At 36.4% G+C, this 19,578-nt stretch overlaps 3 protein-coding genes and 3 pseudogenes across 5 annotated transcripts; 4 read left to right on the top strand and 2 right to left on the bottom strand.

Moving 5' to 3' along the window:
* The first annotated feature begins 381 nt into the window (after nucleotides 1-381).
* On the top strand, nucleotides 382-2,611 carry LOC147490885 (putative inactive heme oxygenase 2, chloroplastic). Its single transcript, XM_086567133.1, has 5 exons — nucleotides 382-395; nucleotides 438-793; nucleotides 994-1,217; nucleotides 2,308-2,415; nucleotides 2,519-2,611. Exons 1-5 carry the CDS (start codon nucleotides 382-384, stop codon nucleotides 2,609-2,611), a joined length of 795 nt encoding a protein of 264 aa, XP_086423259.1.
* A 1,200-nt stretch (nucleotides 2,612-3,811) lies between these two features.
* LOC147490884 (monothiol glutaredoxin-S15, mitochondrial-like) lies at nucleotides 3,812-4,750 on the bottom strand (annotated as a pseudogene).
* A 412-nt stretch (nucleotides 4,751-5,162) lies between these two features.
* On the top strand, nucleotides 5,163-19,433 carry LOC147490881 (putative inactive heme oxygenase 2, chloroplastic; annotated as a pseudogene).
* Nucleotides 8,735-14,138, top strand: LOC147490883 (putative inactive heme oxygenase 2, chloroplastic; annotated as a pseudogene). Its single transcript, XR_015199404.1, has 6 exons — nucleotides 8,735-8,752; nucleotides 9,262-9,329; nucleotides 11,716-12,071; nucleotides 12,273-12,497; nucleotides 13,589-13,696; nucleotides 13,800-14,138. The product of XR_015199404.1 is annotated as a putative inactive heme oxygenase 2, chloroplastic (transcript).
* On the bottom strand, nucleotides 15,167-16,286 carry LOC147490882 (monothiol glutaredoxin-S15, mitochondrial-like). Its single transcript, XM_086567132.1, has 7 exons — nucleotides 16,209-16,286; nucleotides 16,007-16,129; nucleotides 15,829-15,928; nucleotides 15,672-15,738; nucleotides 15,513-15,591; nucleotides 15,355-15,410; nucleotides 15,167-15,260 (listed from the first exon to the last, which is right to left on the bottom strand). Exons 1-7 carry the CDS (start codon nucleotides 16,284-16,286, stop codon nucleotides 15,167-15,169), a joined length of 597 nt encoding a protein of 198 aa, XP_086423258.1.
* Nucleotides 16,834-19,433, top strand: LOC147490880 (putative inactive heme oxygenase 2, chloroplastic). Of its 2 annotated transcripts, XM_086565650.1 has the most exons (5): nucleotides 16,851-17,300; nucleotides 17,489-17,712; nucleotides 18,798-18,905; nucleotides 19,009-19,136; nucleotides 19,368-19,433. In XM_086565650.1, exons 1-4 carry the CDS (start codon nucleotides 16,916-16,918, stop codon nucleotides 19,102-19,104), a joined length of 813 nt encoding a protein of 270 aa, XP_086421776.1. In that variant the 5' UTR covers nucleotides 16,851-16,915; the 3' UTR covers nucleotides 19,105-19,136; nucleotides 19,368-19,433. The 2 variants fall into 2 exon arrangements, with proteins under 2 accessions (XP_086421775.1, XP_086421776.1); XM_086565649.1 differs by lacking the exon at nucleotides 19,368-19,433 and having other exon boundaries at nucleotides 16,834-17,300; nucleotides 19,009-19,358.
* Nucleotides 19,434-19,578: the final 145 nt, after the last annotated feature.

Below are 19,578 nucleotides of genomic sequence, written 5' to 3'. Positions count from 1 at the left end.
TGTAACCAGACTCGAACCCATGCCCTATGTGGCACTATAACACTTAACCACCAAGCCTCCAACTTTTTATATAATCTAATAGTTAAATATTTATTTGTATTTAATTGAAACACTAACAAAACTACATTAGTTTTCGGACCGGACAGGGATATGTCATGAACTAGCCCAATAGTGTTATCGGACAATATTTAAGTCCTAAGTCCCTATTTTATCGGTTCGGATTCAATTGGGCTTCGGGCCTGGCCCAATCTATTGACAACCCTAACAAAACTAGCAAATCAGTTACCCTTATATTTTGGGTTTGAAAAACTGAAATATTTGGAATTTCGAACACAATTGATATAGAATTGGGGAAAAGGAATTAGGAGGGAAGAAAGAACAATGTTGTCATCCGGGTAACAACATCCATTTCAGTTCACTCACTCGTTATTCCACAGTCCGCGTGGTTTCAACAAAAATAACTGTTTGATATTTTCTTGTTCCAATACTAATAATGAGTCCACAACATCATCAACAACGAGTGTGCCTCCACTTATGAAGAAAATGAAGAGATATAGAAAGCTATACCCAGGTGAAAGCCAGGGTATTGTGGAAGAAATGAGATTTGTCACAATGAAACTGTGTAGTGAGAAAGTTTCTAATGCTCAAGGGAGTGAAGAAGAAATAGAGTCTTCTTTGGAGAATAGTGAGACATGGGAGCCAAAAATTGAAGGGTTTATTAACTACTTGGTTGATAGTAAGCTCGTTTTCGAAACTTTGGAATGCATTGTGGAAGAATCTGAAGATGTTTCTTGTGAGATTTCTTAGTTCTGTTTGCATATTCTAAGCATTCTTAGTAGTAATTAGTTTTAGAGAATTTTAGCCCCACCTAAAATATTGATAAAATAACAAAACCAGGTTATATGTTGAATGTGTTAGTAAGTTAGTGTGAGTAATGGTAATTGTATAAGGTGAAACAAAGTTACGATTGTTACTAATGTCTAATTATTGCAGATGCTTATTTCAGAAAAACTGGATTAGAGCAAGCTGAAGTGATCTCAAAAGATCTAGAGTGGTTTAGCCAACAAGGTTGCGTGATTCCAGAACCTAGCAATCCTGGTGCTTTTTATGCAGGATATTTGGTGGAGCTTGCGGGCAAGAGTGCTCCTATGTTCCTGTGTCACTTCTATAACATATATTTTGCACATATCTCCGGTGGCCAAGTTATAGCAAAACAGGTGTTGGAAATGTTTTACATGCACATGGTTTTTTTAGACAAAGAAATGCTTTATATGCACTTGGAATTTTGTAACTTCCGATCAAGTATAAGTATTCTAGTCGTAGTAGTGAGCAAACTATAATGATGTCTACTATCTAGCATGATTGTGTTTCCCATCTTTCATTTGCTTTATAACTTTTTTTCTTTTTTTATCGGTAGACTCTGAATTTCATCCATAGTCAAAACATAATGCTGAAATAGGAGGTCTCTCTACGACAGTGCAATCACATTATCTCGTCTAAGTGTGGCCATACTTGCGCAATGTTCATGTGGGAATCATGAATTTGACCCAAGAGCTATCTCATACCTTGCTAAACGGGGGAAAAGACCTACTATCTGGAAACTATGGAAAATGTGTGTGATGTCATAATTTGTATAGTAGTTTAAGTAGCTTGACTAGCTTTGGCATTGTATTCTATAGTTTTTTTTTTGTTTTTGATTGGCAAGCCTATTTTAAATGAGATCAATAACTCTTTGATGCTGGCGGGGTTCGAGCCCCAAACCTCTGGTATCATCACCCTAAGGTTTTACCTACTTTTGTTAGTCGACACCTGCTGTATTCTATAGTTTGTATGATATAACTGTCTGATCATGCCAATAAAATCTAGCCACCAATCTTTTGCATCTCAAAGTTGCACTTTTTCTGATTTCATGTGTAACTCCTCCTCTTAGGTAAAGGTAACTAGTATTATCGTTGGCAAAGAACACCAATTTTTTATTATCTTATACCTCTAAAATATTACTTTCAAGAATGCTTTGGAGGATAATAACATCTCAGGGGAATAGTGATTCAAAAGTTTAAGTATATCTCCTACTACTCTTTGGAATTGTCAAACAACCATTTAAAGCTTTCCATGATGTCTTCATCTCTCTGCAGCTTCTTTGGTTGTTATTTGTAAAATAACTCACAACCTGATAGATTAGCGGATCAACATGGGATTTTATACCTTATGGGCTTTCATTAGTAGCAATGGAAGTACTTGAGTTGACCATGCTCCCCTTAGCATGGAGATTAACCAGGTTGGATTATGTCTATAATTCTTGTGTAGGTTTCTAAGAAGCTCTTGGAAGGGAGAGAGCTGGAGTTCTGCAGATGGGAGAGGGATGCACTAGAGTTGTTGAAAGATGTCAGAGATAAGCTGAACAACGTTGGCGAGGTAAATACTATGGACGATCATGTATGCTTGGTTAACATTGTTTGGTGCACATATATACTTCTTGAGTTAACTTCTCTTTTGCCTGAAAAAATCATGTATTTAGCACTGGCCGCAAGATGACAAGAATAAATGCTTAAGGGAAGCAACAAAGGCATTCCGGTTCTTGGGCGAGATTATACGCTTGAGCATTTTATAATTTGAAATGGTGTTACAAGTCGACAAGAGATTTCCAGGTGTGCAACATCTGGTGGTTCTTATTACTTTTGAGGGTTTCTATAATTTGTTTGCTGATACAAATGACAAATCGAACATAGAAACATTCGCGCAGAGTTGGCTCTTATTTCTTCACAGTATAATAGTTAGTTCTATAACATTAACAACTGAACCAATTTCCTTTCTAAACCAATTGTATTTAAATATCCTTGATCTTATCTAACATAATTCTTTATCTCTGGTGTTAGAAGACTTGAGGCTCTAATTATGGTGCCATGTAATCCCTGATTTGATCTGTTGTTGTGCTTCACCAGCAATTATTGTATACCTAAAAATAACAAAAAATGGAGGGCTAACTAGAGGTACTAGGTACCCTACATTCAAAAACTTCTAAGTAAGAAACAAGGAGAATTCCATAATTTTTTTTGGGGGTGAACTAGTGTTACCCCCTAGTGAGCCAATTAGGCCAATTAGGATTTCTCCCTACTAGATGGGAAATTAGGGTCTTTCCTCAATACACACACACAAAATTTGGTCAATCCAATTTGACTTTTTTTTTGTGTGTATTTAGGGGGGAGATCCTAATTTCCCAAGGGGGGAAATCCTAATTGACTTGTCTAGTGGGGGTAATTTTGGTTAACCCTTCTTTTTGCTTACTGCATAACTTATATGATAATGCACTGAAGATTTACACAAACCTTTTTGCACACTGCAAATGCTTATATACTCAAAAAAAATCGTCTGATGGACCCAGGTCGTAGGCAAGCAGCTTATTCAAGTCCTATATTTTTGAAAGTGAACTGTTCTACACTTTCCTCACTCCTGCACTTATATAAAAGACCTCACTCCTGCACTTGTGTAAGTCGGTCCATTTAATCTCTACCAACTAGTTCGTCCACTGTTCCACTCATTAGGCTCTAATTTCATGAGATAGACAGAGCCGCATCAAAGATATAGAGATTATAAATATATCTTACTTATTACAAGCAAGAAATCATTCTTAAGGATTATTCCAGCTAATACTGTTGCTTACTAAAATCAAAAGGATAACATCACTATCCGTATACCTAGAATATTTACCATCAAAAAATCCCCAAAACAAACAGCAATAGTAACAAGAAACAAAAACATAACACACATACCCCAACACACCTTGTAATCTCTCGGGAAGACTAACTTAACCTCACTCTTCTTTGTCGACTTTAGGAAGGAGATGAATGAGCTTATCCTTTAACTCTACAGACTGCAAAGGATGAATCATATAACAGTCATTCCAGACATCCTTTTTATCAATAAAATCGTAACAATGTAACATAAACTAAGAAAGTAAAATATCAAGGTCTACCTGGTGCATGATGAGAATAATATCAGATCGTCCAATGAACTCCCCATTGATAAATATTTGTGGAAATGTGGGCCAATGATCGTGACTGTTGATCAACATCAAATTATTAGTATAATAGAAAATAAATATGTCGCATGCACAACAAAATGATAATTCAGACTAAAGCCTTTAACGCCATTCTTTAGTTCCGGTTTTCCAATATGTTTCTAGCACTCAAAGGAACCTCTGCAAAGCAAGTAACCAAAAGCACATGTAATCATATAACCAAAAAAAAAAACCCCCAAAACTTATCGATCTTCAAAACATACCAAGACGTATTGTAGGTATTCATAACTTTAACGCCAATGAGCTAAATCCACACATAGGGGCATCAGGAATTCCCTTCATATAAAGCATAACCGAGTTTTTTTCCACATCCTATATAACGACAAAACTATATACATTGTCAATAAATAAGTAAGTTGAAAACTCAAAAACACATTCAAATACAAACTACCTTTGACAATAATATCTTTTAAATAAACCCCAGAACTTGAAACATTATCAGTTGGTTTAAAATCATCATGTGTGTCTTGATCAGTAGGCTCAGTCGTTGAGCATCTCATAAATGACCCAGGCACCTACTCAAAATGTTAAATTATATTACAAATAGGAAAATTTTGTGAATACTAAAAACTAAGTAAGAATATTATTTGTTATCATCATAGTTCTTAATGAATGAGTTTGTGGAGCACGTTCAATACTTCTAAAGAGTACATTTGATAACAACCTTGCCATCACGTTAATCTAACAAACAGACATATAAACGGGTAATCAGAACTTTTGATACAATTTTTTGTACGTTTGCTTATTGGGAATTTTATTTTGCTCACCTGCGATATTTTCTCAATATAATTTTGAGTCGGTTGCAAATTGCAGGACTCGTATCAGCAAGGTAGGGCTCTCAACGGGCCGGACTTGAACAAGACTCACTTATGTCTAGGTCCCGGCCCAAAGCATATTTACATTTAGAAGGTCCAAGCCAGGCCTAGGTCCTGTTGGACTTTATCGAATTTGGGCCTAGCCTAGGTCCTATAAGACTAGATAACTGCTAAGCAGTGGGGCGTGAGCGGAGGGTGGAGAAGAGAGAGAGAGAGATGGGTTTGTGGGTGGGTAAAGAGAGACATTTAGGGTTTGATTGAGAGGGAGAATGAAGAAAGGAATGAGAGGGAAAAGGATAGGTGAGGACAGACAGACAAAAACCAACCAACTTAGTTTTTTTCCGCATAACCCTCCCCAACCCTTCTGCCCAGATCGTTCGATCCGTTCACTTGATTACAGGTAACCAGACTCAAACCCATGCCCTATGTGTGGCACTATAAAACTTAACCACCAAGCCTCCAACTTTTTATATAATCTAATAGTTAAATATTTATTTGTATTTAATTGAAACACTAACAAAACTACATTAGTTTTTTGGACCGACAGGATATGTCAAGAACTAGCCCAATAGTGTTATCAGACAATATTTAAGTCCTAAGTCCCTATTTTATCGGTTCGGATTCAATTGGGATTCGGGTCTGGCCCAATCTATTGACAGCCCTAACAAAACTAGCAAATCAGTTACCCTTATGTTTTGGGCTTGAAAAACTGAAATATTTGGAATTTTGAGCAAAATTGATGTAGAATTGGGGAAAAGGAATTAGGAGGGAAGAAAGAATAATGTTGTCATCCAGGAAACTACATCCATTTTAGTTCACTCACTCGTTATTCCACAGTCCACGTGGTTTCAATAGAAATAATTGTTTGATATTTTCTTGTTCCAATACTAATAATGAGTCCACAACATCATCAACAACGAGTGTACCTCCACTTATGAAGAAAATGAAGAGATATAGAAAGCTATACCCAGTTGAAAGCCAGGGTATTGTGGAAGAAATGAGGTTTGTCGCGATGAAACTGCGTAGTGAGAAAGTTTCTAATGCTCAAGGGAGTGAAGAAGAAATAGAGTCTTCTTTGGAGAATAGTGAGACATGGGAGCCGAAATTGAAGGGTTTATTAACTACTTGGTTGATAGTAAGCTCGTTTTCGAAACTTTGGAATGCATTGTGGAAGAATCTGAAGATGTTTCTTGTCAGATTTCTTAGCTTTTGTTTGCATCTTCTAAGCATTCTTAGTAGTAATTAGTTTTAGAGAATTTTAGCCCTACCAAAAATATTGATAAAATAGCAAAACCAAAGTTATATGTTGAATATGGTGCTTCTTATGCAGGATATTTGGAAAAACTAGATTAAAGCGAGTTTTCTAGAGTGGGCAAGAGTGCTCCTATGTTCCTGTGTAACTTCTATAACATATATTTTGCACATATCTCCAATGGCCAAGTGATAGCAAAACAGGTATTGGAAATGCTTTACATGCACATGGTTTTTTTAGACAAAGAAATGCTTTATATGCACTTGGAATTTTGTAACTTCCGATCAATTATAAGTATTCTAGTCGTAGTAGTGAGCAAACTATAATGATGTCTACTATCTAGCATGATTGTGTTTCCCATCTTTCATTTGCTTTATAACTTTTTTTCTTTTTTTATCTGTAGACTCTGAATTTCATCCATAGTCAAAACATAATGCTGAAATAGGAGGTCTCTCTACGACAGTGCAATCACATTATCTCGTCTAAGTGTGGCCATACTTGCACAGTGTTCATGTGGGAATCATGAATTAGACCCAAGAGCTATCTCATACCTTGGTAAAGGGGGGAAAAGACCTACTATCTGGAAACTATGGAAAACGTGTTTGATGTCATAATTTGTATAGTAGTTTAAGTAGCTTGACTAGCTTTGGCATTGTATTCTATAGGTTTTTTTTTTTTTTTGATTGGCAAGCCTATTTTAAATGAGATCAATAACTCTTTGATGCTGGCGGGGTTCGAGCCCCAGAACTCTGGTATCATCACCCCAAGGTTTTACCTACTTTTGTTAGTCGGCACCTGCTGCATTCTATAGTTTGTATGATATAACTGTCTGATCATGCCAATAAAATCTAGCCACCAATCTTTTGCATCTCGAAGTTGCACTTTTTCACATTTCATCTGTAACTCCTCCTCTTAGGTAAATGTAACTGGCATTATCATTGGCAAAGAACACCAATATTTTTACTATCTTATACCTCTAAAATATTACTTTCAAGAATGCTTTGGAGGATAATAACATCTCAGGGGAATAGTGATTCAAAAGTTTAAGTATATCTCCTACTACTTTTTGGAATTGTCAAACAGCCATTTAAAGCTTTCCATGATGTCTTCATCTCTCTGTAGCTTCTTTGGTTGTTATTATTTGTAAATTAACTCACAACCTGATAGATTAGTGGATCAACATGGGATTTTATACCTTATGGGCTTTCATTACTAGCACGGAAGTACTTGAGTTGACCATGCTCCGCTTAGCATGGAGATTAACCAGGTTGAATTGTGTCCATAATTCTTGTGTAGGTTTCTAAGAAGCTCTTGGAAGGGAGAGAGCTGGAGTTTTGCAGATGGGAGGGGGATGCACTAGAGTTGCTGAAGGATGTCAGAGATAAGTTGAACAACGTTGGCGAGGTAAATACTATGGATGATCATGTATGCTTGGTTAACATTGTTTGGTGCACATATATACTTCTTGAGTTAACTTCTCTTTTGCCTGAAAAATTCATGTATTTTGCACTGGCCGCGAGATGACAAGAATAAATGCTTAAGGGAAGCAACAAAGGCATTCCGGTTCTTGGGCCAGATTATACGCTTGATCATTTTATACTGAAATGGTGTTACAAGCTGACAAGAGATTTCCAGGTGTGCAACATCTGGTGGTTCTTATTACTTTTGTGGGTTTCTATAATTTGTTTGCTGATACAAATGACAAATCGAACATAGAAACATTCGCGCAGAGTTGGCTCTTATTTCTTCACAGTATAACAGTTAGTTCTACAACATTAACAACTGAACCAATTTCCTTTCTAAACCAATTGTATTTAAATATCCTTGATCTTATCTAACATAATTCTTTATCTCTGGTGTTAGAAGACTTGAGGCTCTAATTATGGTGCCATGTAATCCCTGATTTGATCTGTTGTCGTGCTTCACTAGCAATTATTGTATACCTAAAAATAACAAAAAATGGACGGCCAACTAGAGGTACTAGGTACCCTACATTATGAAGCTTATATTTATTGTTATCCCTCTTCTTAAATTACACTGAAAAGTAGGCAGCTAAGTGATTCAATGGCTTCTCTTCTAGTTGGTCGTTTCCTTTCAAATGTGTACATCAATTGGGGGGGGGTTGGTCAGGGCATTCGAATCGAGAGACTTGAGAAACAAGATACAATTTCGGTTCAATATAGTGGGATGACTGAAATGAAGTTATGGAAGTGGACTGTGGATATGATCATGAAGCTAGCCATCCGCTCAAATAAACATCGTTAAATTTGAAGCAATAGTCGAGCAACCGCAAAAACTTCGAAGTAAGAAACAAGGAGAATTCCACAATTTTTTTTGGGGTGAACTAGTGTTACCCCCATTCGGGCAGAGTTGGCTCTTATTTCTTCACAGTATAACAGCTAGTCTACAACATTAACAACTGAACCAATTTCCTTTCTAAACCAATTGTATTTAAGTATCCTTGATCTTATCTAACATAATTCTTTATCTCCTCGTGTTAGAAGACTTGATCTAATTATGGTGCCATGTAATCCCCGATTTGATCCGTTGTCATTCAATCGCAATTTTGTATACCTAAAAATAACAAAAATGGATGACCAACTAGAGGTACTAGGTACCCTAATTATGAAGCTTATATTTATTGTTATCCCTCTTCTTAAATTACACCGCAAATGGCCACGGAAAATTCGAATCGTTAAGAAACAAGATACAATTTCGGTTCAATATTTTTATGGAAGTGGATCAGTGGATATGATCATGTGCTTAGCCATCTATTCAAATAAACATCATTAAATTTGAAGCAATAGTCGAAAGCAACCGCAAAAAAACTTCAAGTAAGAAACAAGGAGAATTCCACAATTTTTTTTGGTGTGAACTAGTGTTACCCACCTCTAGTGAGCCAATTAGGATTTCTCCACTAGATGGTAAATTAGGGTCTTCCCCAATACATACAAAAAAATTTGGTCAACCCAATTTGACTTTTTTTTGTGTGTGTATTTTGGGGGGAGATCCTAATTTTCCATGGGGGGAAATCCTAATTGGCTTGTCTAGTGGGGGTAATATTGGTTAACCCTTCTTTTTGCTTACTGCATAACTTATATGATAATGCACTGAAGATTTACACAAACCTTTTTGCACACTGCAAATGCTTATATGCTCAACAAAAATCGTCGGATGGACCCAGGTCGTAGGCAAGCAGCTTATTCAAGTCTTATATTTTTGAAAGTGAACTGTTCTACACTTTCCTCACTCCTGCACTTATATAAAAGACTTCACTCCTACACTTGTGTAAGTCGGTCCATTTAATCTCTACCAACTAGTTCGTCCACTGTTCCACTCCTTAGGCTCTAATTTCATGAGATAGACAGAGCCGCATCAAAGATATAGAGATTATAAATATATCTTACTTATTACAAGCAAGAAATCATTCTTATGGATTATTCCAGCTAATATTGTTGCTTACTAAAATCAAAAGGATAACATCACTATCCTTATACCTAAAATATTTACCATAAAAAAATCCCCAAAACAAACAGTAATAGTAACAAGAAATAAAAACATAACACACACACCCCAACACACCTTATAATCTCTCGGGAAGACTAACTTATCCTCACTCTTCTTTGTCGACTTTAGGAAGGAGATGAATGAGCTTATCCTTTAACTCTCCGGACCGCAAAGGATGAATCATATATAATCATTCCTAATTAATAAAATCGTAACAATGTAACATAAACTAAGAAAGTAAAATGTCAAGGTCTACGGTGCATGATGAGAATAATATCGATCCTCCAATGAACTCCCCATTGATAAATATTTGTGGAAATGTGGGCCGTGACTGCACCGTTGATCAACATCAAATTATTAGTATAATAGAAAATAAATATGTCACATGCACAACAAAATGATAATTGCACCTAAAGCCTTTAACGACATTCTTTAGTTCCGAAGTTTTCCAATATGTTTCTAGCACTTAAAGGAACCTTTGCAAGCAAGTAACCAAAAGCACATGTAATCATATAACCAAAAAAAAAACCCAAAACTTATCAATCTTCAAAACATACCAAGACTTACTATAGGTTTTCATAACTTTAACGCCAATGAGCTAAATCCACACATAGGGCATCAGAATTCCCTTCATATAAATCATAACCGGGTTTTCTTCCACATCCTATATAACGACAAAACTATATACATTGTCAATAAATTAGTAAGTTGAAAACTCAAAACACATTCAAATTCAAACTACCTTCTAAACAATATAACTTTTAGAGACCCCGGAACTTGAAACCATATTAGTAGGTTTAAAATCATCATGTGTGTCTTGATCACTAGGCTCGACACGTTTAAATTATCACACCAAAATTGAATACCAAAACCTTAAATTATATTACAAATAGGAAAATTTTTTGAATACTAAAAAGTTAAGAATATTATTAGTTACCATCATAGTTCTTAATGAATGAGTTTGGGAGTGATAGTTGGTGAAATGGATCCGAGATAAGTCAACATTACAATACTTGTCTGAGTTCTGCTCTAATAAAATAAACTTATTAAAATCAACAACAAAAGTTAGAGTTTTGATAACAACCTTGCCATCCGTTAATCTAACAAACGGTACATATAAAAAAAGTTGGGTAATCAGAACTTTTATTACAATTTTTTTATACGTTTGCTTATTCCCTTCATTTTATTTTACCCACACGAGATATTTTCTCAATATAATTTTTGAGTCGGTTGCAAATTGCGGGGACTTCATGGGTAAAATCAACGGGCGGACTTGAACAAGACTCACTTATGTCTAGGTCCCCCAAAGCATATTTACATTTAGAAGTTCCAAGCCGGGCCTAGGTCCCATTTGGACTTTATCGAATTTGAGCCTAGCCTAGGTCCTATAAGACTAGATAAGCAAACTAAGCATGGGGGGGTGTGGCTTTAAGGGTGGAGAAGAGAGAGATGGAGATGGGTTTGTGGGTGGGGAGAGAGAGACATTTATGGTTTGATTGAGAGGGAGAGGGAAGAAAGGAGGGAGAGGGAATGGGATAGATGAGACGCAGCATTGACTTAGATTTTTGTACGCATAACCCTCCCACCACCCTACGCCGTCGATTCGATCACTCACTTGATTACATGTAACCGGACTCGAACCCATGCCCTATGTGTGGCACTATAACACTTAACCACCAAGCCTCCAACTTTTTATATAATCTAATAGTTAAATATTTATTTGTATTTAATTGAAACACTAACAAAACTACATTAGTTTTCGGACCGGACAGGGATATGTCATGAACTAGCCCAATAGTGTTATCGGACAATATTTAAGTCCTAAGTCCCTATTTTATCGGTTCGGATTCAATTGGGCTTCGGGCCTGGCCCAATCTATTGACAACCCTAACAAAACTAGCAAATCAGTTACCCTTATATTTTGGGTTTGAAAAACTGAAATATTTGGAATTTCGAACACAATTGATATAGAATTGGGGAAAAGGAATTAGGAGGGAAGAAAGAACAATGTTGTCATCCGGGTAACAACATCCATTTCAGTTCACTCACTCGTTATTCCACAGTCCGCGTGGTTTCAACAAAAATAACTGTTTGATATTTTCTTGTTCCAATACTAATAATGAGTCCACAACATCATCAACAACGAGTGTGCCTCCACTTATGAAGAAAATGAAGAGATATAGAAAGCTATACCCAGGTGAAAGCCAGGGTATTGTGGAAGAAATGAGATTTGTCACGATGAAACTGTGTAGTGAGAAAGTTTCTAATGCTCAAGGGAATGAAGAAGAAATAGAGTCTTCTTTGGAGAATAGTGAGACATGGGAACCAAAAATTGAAGGGTTTATTAACTACTTGGTTGATAGTAAGCTCGTTTTCGAAACTTTGGAATGCATTGTGGAAGAATCTGAAGATGTTTCTTGTGAGATTTCTTAGCTTCTGTTTGCTTCTTCTAAGCATTCTTAGTAGTAATTAGTTTTAGAGAATTTTAGCCCCACCTAAAATATTGATAAAATAACAAAACCAGGTTATATGTTGAATGTGTTAGTAAGTTAGTGTGAGTAATGGCAATTGTATAAGGTGAAACAAAGTTACGATTGTTACTAATGTCTGATTATTGCAGATGCTTATTTCAGAAAAACTGGATTAGAGCGAGCTGAAGTGATCTCAAAGGATCTAGAGTGGTTTAGCCAACAAGGTTGCGTGATTCCGAACCCTAGAAATCCCGGTGCTTCTTATGCAGGGGATTTTGGCGGAGCTTGCGGGCAAGAGTGCTCCTATGTTCCTGTGTCACTTCTATAACACATATTTTGCACATATCTCCGGTGGCCAAGTGATAGCAAAACAGGTGTTGGAAATGCTTTACATGCACATGGTTTTTTTAGACAAAGAAATGCTTTATATGCACTTGGAATTTTGTAACTTCCGATCAAGTATAAGTATTCTAGTCGTAGTAGTGAGCAAACTATAATGATGTCTACTATCTAGCATGATTGTGTTTCCCATCTTTCATTTGCTTTATAACTTTTTTTCTTTTTTTATCGGTAGACTCTGAATTTCATCCATAGTCAAAACATAATGCTGAAATAGGAGGTCTCTCTACGACAGTGCAATCACATTATCTCGTCTAACTGTGGCCATACATGCGCAATGTTCATGTGGGAATCATGAATTAGACCCAAGAGCTATCTCATACCTTGGTAAACGGGGGAAAAGACCTACTATCTGGAAACTATGGAAAATGTGTGTGATGTCATAATTTGTGTAGTAGTTTAAGTAGCTTGACTAGCTTTGGCATTGTATTCTATAGTTTTTTTTTTGTTTTTTATTGGCAAGCCTATTTTAAATGAGATCAATAACTCTTTGATGCTGGCGGGGTTCGAGCCCCAGACCTCTGGTATCATCACCCTAAGGTTTTACCTACTTTTGTTAGTCGACACCTGCTGTATTCTATAGTTTGTATGATATAACTGTCTGATCATGCCAATAAAATCTAGCCACCAATCTTTTGCATCTCGAAGTTGCACTTTTTCAGATTTCATGTGTAACTCCTCCTCTTAGGTAAAGGTAACTGGTATTATCGTTGGCAAAGAACACCAATATTTTTATTATCTTATACCTCTAAAATATTACTTTCAAGAATGCTTTGGAGGATAATAACATCTCAGGGGAATAGTGATTCAAAAGTTTAAGTATATCTCCTACTATTTTTTGGAATTGTCAAACAGCCATTTAAAGCTTTCCATGATGTCTTCATCTCTCTGCAGCTTCTTTGGTTGTTATTTGTAAAATAACTCACAACCTGATAGATTAGCGGATCAACATGGGATTTTATACCTTATGGGCTTTCATTAGTAGCAAAGGAAGTACTTGAGTTGACCATGCTCCCCTTAGCATGGAGATTAACCAGGTTGCATTATGTCCATAATTCTTGTGTAGGTTTCTAAGAAGCTCTTGGAAGGGAGAGAGCTGGAGTTCTGCAGATGGGAGGGGGATGCACTAGAGTTGCTGAAAGATGTCAGAGATAAGCTGAACAACGTTGGCGAGGTAAATACTATGGACGATCATGTATGCTTGGTTAACATTGTTTGGTGCACATATATACTTCTTGAGTTAACTTCTCTTTTGCCTGAAAAATTCATGTATTTAGCACTGGCCGCGAGATGACAAAAATAAATGCTTAAGGGAAGTAGCAAAGGCATTCCGGTTCTTGGGCGGATTATACGCTTGATCATTTTATACTTTGAAATGGTGTTACGAAGAGATTTCCAGGTGTGCAACATCTGGTGGTTCTTATTACTTTTGAGGGTTTCTATAATTTGTTTGCTGATACAAATGACAAATCGAACATAGAAACATTCGCGCAGAGTTGGCTCTTATTTCTTTACAGTATAACAGTTAGTTCTACAACATTAACAACTGAACCAATTTCCTTTCTAAACCAATTGTATTTAAATATCCTTGATCTTATCTAACATAATTCTTTATCTCTGGTGTTAGAAGACTTGAGGCTCTAATTATGGTGCCATGTAATCCTTGATTTGATCTGTTGTCGTGCTTCACTAGCAATTATTGTATACCTAAAAATAACAATAAATGGAGGGCCAACTAGAGGTACTAGGTACCCTACATTCTGAAGCTTATATTTATTGTTATCCCTCTTCTTAAATTACACTGAAAAATAGGCAGCTAAGTGATTCAATGGCTTCTCTTCTAGTTGGTCGTTTCCTTTCAAATTTGTACATCAATTGGGGGCGGGGGTGGGGCGGGGGAATTCGGAATTAGAGACTTGAGAAACAAGATACAATTTCGGTTCAATATAGTGGGATGACTGAGCTGAAGTTATGGAAGTGGACTGTGGATATGACCATGGCTGCTTAGCCATCTGTTCAAATAAACATCGTTAAATTTGAAGCAATAGTCGAGCCACCGCAAAAACTTCGAAGTAAGAAACAAACTAATGTTACACCCCCCGGAGCCAATTAGGCCAATTAGGTTTTCTCCCCACTAGAAAATTAGGGTCTCTCCCCATTACACACAGAAAAAAATTTGGTCAACCCAATTTGACTTTTTTTTGTGTGTATTTAGGGGGGAGATCCTAATTTCCCATGGAGGGAAATCCTAATTGGCTTGTCTAGTGGGGGTAATATTGGTTAACCCTTCTTTTTGGTTACTGCATAACTTATATGATAATGCACTGAAGATTTACACAAACCCTTTTGCACACTGCAAATGCTTATATGCTCAACAAAAATCGTCGGATGGACCCAGCTCGTAGGCAAGCAGCTTATTCAAGTCTTATATTTTTGAAAGTGAATTGTTCTACACTTTCCTCACTCCTACACTTATGTAAAAGACTTCACTCCTGCACTTGTGTAAGTCAGTCCATTTAATCTCTACCAACTAGTTCGTCCACTGTTCCACTCCTTAGGCTCTGATTTCATGAGATAGACAGAGTCGCATCAAAGATATAGAGATTATAAATATATCTTACTTATTACAAGCAAGAAATCATTCTTATGGATTATTCCAGCTAATATTGTTGCTTACTAAAATCAAAAGGATGACATCACTATCCTTATACCTAGAATATTTACCATCAAAAAAGTCCCTAAAACAAACAGCAATAGTAACAAGAAACAAAAACATAACACATACACCCCAACACACCTTATAATCTCTCGAGAAGACTAACTTATCCTTACTCTTCTTTGTCGACATTAGGATGAAGATGAATGAGCTTATCCTTTAACTCTCCAGACTGCAAAGGATGAATCATATAACAGTCATTCCAGACATCCTTTTTATTAATAAAATCGTAACAATGTAACACAAACTAAGAAAGTAAAATGTCAAGGTCTACTTGGTGCATGCTGAGAATAATATCAGGTCCTCCAATGAACTCCCCATTGATAAATATTTGTGGAAATGTGGGCCAGTGACTGCACTGTTGATCAACATCAAATTATTAGTATAATAGAAAATAAATATGTCGCATGCACAACAAAATGATAATTCGTACCTAAAGCCTTTAACGACATTCTTTAGTTCCGGGTTTTCCAATATGTTTCTAGCACTCAAAGGAACCTCTGCAAGCAAGTAACCAAATGCACATGTAATCATATAACCAAAAGAAAAACCCCAAAACTTATCGATCTTCAAAACATACCAAGACTTACTGTAGGTATTCAAAACTTTAACTGCCAATGAGCTAAATCCACACATAGGGGCATCAGGAATTCCCTTCATATAAATCATAACCAGGTTTTCTTCCACATCCTATATAACAACAAAACTATATACATTGTCAATAAATAAGTAAGTTGAAAACTCAAAACACATTCAAATACAAACTACCTTTTGAACAATATCTTTTAGAGAAACCCCAGAACTTGAAACCTTATCAGTTGGTTTAAAATCATTATGTGTGTCTTGATCACTAGGCTCAGTCGTAGAGTATCTCATAAATGACCCAGGCACCTACTCAAAATGTTAAATTATATTACAAATAGGAAAATTTTGTGAATACTAAAAAGTAAGTAAGAATATTATTAGTTACCATCATAGTTCTTAATGAATGAGTTTGTGGAGCACGTGCAATACATCTGAAGAGTACATTTGATAACAACCTTGCCATCACGTTAATCTAACAAATAGACATATAAACTGGTAATCAGAACATTTATTACAATTTTTTGTATGTTTGCTTATTGGGAATTTTATTTTGCTCACCTGAGTATCAGAAAGGTAGGCTCTCAATGGGCCGGACTTGAACAAGGCTCACTTATGTCTAGGTCCTGGCCCAAAGCATATTTACATTTAGTTTTTGTCCGCATACCCCCCCCTTTCTGCCTAGATCAGTAGATCCGCTCACTTGATTACATGTAACCAGACTCGAACCCATGCCCTATGTGTGGCACTATAACACTTAACCACCAAGCCTCTAATTTTTTATATAATCTAATAGTTAAATATTTATTTGTATTTAATTGAAACACTTGCAAAACTACATTAGTTTTTGGACCGGGCTGTTATTGGACCGGACAGGGATATGCCCAGATCTAGCCCAATAGTGTTATCGGACAATATTTAAGTCCTAAGTCCCGGTTCGGATTCATTTGGGTTTCGGGCCTGGCCCAATCTATTGACAGCCCTAACAAAACTAGCAAATCAGTTACCCTTATATTTTGGGCTTGAAAAACTGAAATATTTGGAATTTCGAACAAAATTGATGCAGAATTGGGGAAAAGGAATTCGGAAAAAACAATGTTGTCATCCGGGAAACTACATCCATTTCAGTTCACTCACTCGTTATTCCACAGTCCATGTGGTTTCAACAGAAATAACTGTTTGATATTTTCTTGTTCCAATACTAATAATGAGTCCACAACGAGTGTAGCTCCACTTATGAAGAAAAGGAAGAGATATAGAAAGCTATACCCAGGTGAAAGCCAGGGTATTGTGGAAGAAATGAGGTTTGTCGCGATGAAACTGCGTAGTGAGAAAGTTTCTAATGCTCAAATAGAGTCTTCTTTGGAGAATAGTGAGACATGGGAGCCGAAAATTGAAGGGTTTATTAACTACTTGGTTGATAGTAAGCTCGTTTTCGAAACTTTGGAATGCATTGTGGAAGAATCTGAAGATGTTTCTTGTGAGATTTCTTAGCTTCTGTTTGCATCTTCTAGTAATTAGTTTTAGAGAATTTTAGCCCCACCTAAAATATTGATAAAATAACAAAACCAGGTTATATGTTGAATGTGTTAGTAAGTTAGTGTGAGTAATGGTAATTGTATAAGTTGAAACAAAGTTACGATTGTTACTAATGTCTGATTATTGCAGATGCTTATTTCAGAAAAACTGGATTAGAGCGAGCTGAAGTGATCTCAAAAGATCTAGAGTGGTTTAGCCAACAAGGTTGGGTGATTCCAGAACCTAGCAATCCTGGTGCTTCTTATGCAGGATATTTGGCGGAGCTTGCGGGCAAGAGTGCTCCTATGTTCCTGTGTCACTTCTATAACATATATTTTGCACATATCTCCGGTGGCCAAGTGATAGCAAAACAGGTATTGGAAATGCTTTACATGCACACGGTTTTTTTAGACAAAGAAATGCTTTATATGCACTTGGAATTTTGTAATTTCCGATCAAGTATAAGTATTCTAGTTGTAGTAGTGAGCAAACTATAATGATGTCTACTATCTAGCATGATTGTGTTTCCCATCTTTCAGTTGCTTTATAACTTTTTTTCTTTTTTTATCGGTAGACTCTGAATTTCATCCATAGTCAAAACATAATGCTGAAATAGGAGGTCTCTCTATGACAGTGCAATCACATTATCTTGTCTAAGTGTGGCCATACTTGCACAGTGTTCATGTGGGAATCATGAATTAGACCCAAGAGCTATCTCATACCTTGGTAAAGGGGGAAAAGACCTACTATCTGGAAACTATGGAAAATGTGTCTGATGTCATAATTTGTATAGTAGTTTAAGTAGCTTGACTATCTTTGGCATTGTATTCTATAGTTTTTTTTTTTTTTTGATTGGCAAGCCTATTTTAAATGAGATCAATAACTCTTTGATGCTGGCGGGGTTCGAGCCCCAGACCTCTGGTATCATCACCCCAAGGTTTTACCTACTTTTGTTAGTCGGCACCTGCTGTATTCTATAGTTTGTATGATATAACTGTCTGATCATGCCAATAAAATCTAGCCACCAATCTTTTGCATCTTGAAGTTGCACTTTTTCAGATTTCATGTGTAACTCCTCTTAGGTAAAGGTAACTGGTATTATCGTTGGCAAAGAACACCAATATTTTTATTATCTTATACCTCTAAAATATTACTTTCAAGAATGCTTTGGAGGATAATAACATCTCAGGGAAATAGTGATTCAAAAGTTTAAGTATATCTCCTACTATTTTTTGGAATTGTCAAACAGCCATTTAAAGCTTTCCATGATGTCTTCATCTCTCTGCAGCTTCTTTGGTTGTTATTTGTAAAATAACTCACAACCTGATAGATTAGCGGATCAACATGGGATTTTATACCTTATGGGCTTTCATTAGTAGCAAAGGAAGTACTTGAGTTGACCATGCTCCCCTTAGCATGGATATTAACCAGGTTAATTATGTCCATAATTCTTGTGTAGGTTTCTAAGAAGCTCTTGGAAGGGAGAGAGCTGGAGTTCTGCAGATGGGAGGGGGATGCACTAGAGTTGCTGAAAGATGTCAGAGATAAGCTGAACAACGTTGGCGAGGTAAATACTATGGACGATCATGTATGCTTGGTTAACATTGTTTGGTGCACATATATACTTCTTGAGTTAACTTCTCTTTTGCCTGAAAAATTCATGTATTTAGCACTGGCCGCGAGATGACAAGAATAAATGCTTAAGGGAAGCAGCAAAGGCATTCCGGTTCTTGGGCCAGATTATACGCTTGATCATTTTATACTGAAATGGTGTTACAAGCTGACAAGAGATTTCCAGGTGTGCAACATCTGGTGGTTCTTATTACTTTTGAGGGTTTCTATAATTTGTTTGCTGATACAAATGACAAATCGAACATAGAAACATTTGCGCAGAGTTGGCTCTTATTTCTTCACAGTATGACAGTTAGTTCTACAACATTAACAACTGAACTAATTTCCTTTCTAAACCAATTGTATTTAAATATCCTTGATCTTATCTAACATAATTCTTTATCTCTGATGTTAGAAGACTTGAGGCTCTAATTATGGTGCCATGTAATCCCTGATTTGATCTGTTGTCGTGCTTCACCAGCAATTATTGTATACCTAAAAATAACAAAAAATGGAGGGCCAACTAGAGGTACTAGGTACCCTACATTCTGAAGCTTATATTTATTGTTATCCCTCTTCTTAAATTACACTGAAAAGTAGGCAGCTAAGTGATTCAATGACTTCTCTTC

Source organism: Coptis chinensis, chromosome 6 (genome assembly GCF_015680905.1).
Source record: "Coptis chinensis isolate HL-2020 chromosome 6, ASM1568090v1, whole genome shotgun sequence".
NCBI classification, from domain to species: Eukaryota; Viridiplantae; Streptophyta; class Magnoliopsida; order Ranunculales; family Ranunculaceae; genus Coptis; species Coptis chinensis.
The sequence above is the reverse complement of the archived record's forward strand: the minus strand, read 5'-3'. Positions and strand labels throughout refer to the sequence as shown.

What these genes read in the sequence shown, in the direction of transcription:
- LOC147490882 (XM_086567132.1), bottom strand. Translation starts at nt 16,286, where the DNA reads ATGGCAAGGTTGTTATCAAATGTACTCTTCAGATGTATTGCACGTGCT. An exon ending in TAAAAGATATTGTTCAAAAG is followed by an intron (nt 15,929 to 16,006) that starts GTAGTTTGTATT and finishes GTTGTTATATAG; the next exon opens with GATGTGGAAGAAAACCTGGT. An exon ending in CCTAATGTCGACAAAGAAGA is followed by an intron (nt 15,261 to 15,354) that starts GTAAGGATAAGT and finishes TGTTTGTTTTAG; the next exon opens with GGACTTTTTTGATGGTAAAT.
- LOC147490880 (XM_086565650.1), top strand. Translation starts at nt 16,916, where the DNA reads ATGTTGTCATCCGGGAAACTACATCCATTTCAGTTCACTCACTCGTTA. An exon ending in GCCAAGTGATAGCAAAACAG is followed by an intron (nt 17,713 to 18,797) that starts GTATTGGAAATG and finishes ATTCTTGTGTAG; the next exon opens with GTTTCTAAGAAGCTCTTGGA. An exon ending in AGCTGAACAACGTTGGCGAG is followed by an intron (nt 18,906 to 19,008) that starts GTAAATACTATG and finishes TCATGTATTTAG; the next exon opens with CACTGGCCGCGAGATGACAA.
- LOC147490885 (XM_086567133.1), top strand. An exon ending in GCCAAGTTATAGCAAAACAG is followed by an intron (nt 1,218 to 2,307) that starts GTGTTGGAAATG and finishes ATTCTTGTGTAG; the next exon opens with GTTTCTAAGAAGCTCTTGGA. An exon ending in AGCTGAACAACGTTGGCGAG is followed by an intron (nt 2,416 to 2,518) that starts GTAAATACTATG and finishes TCATGTATTTAG; the next exon opens with CACTGGCCGCAAGATGACAA.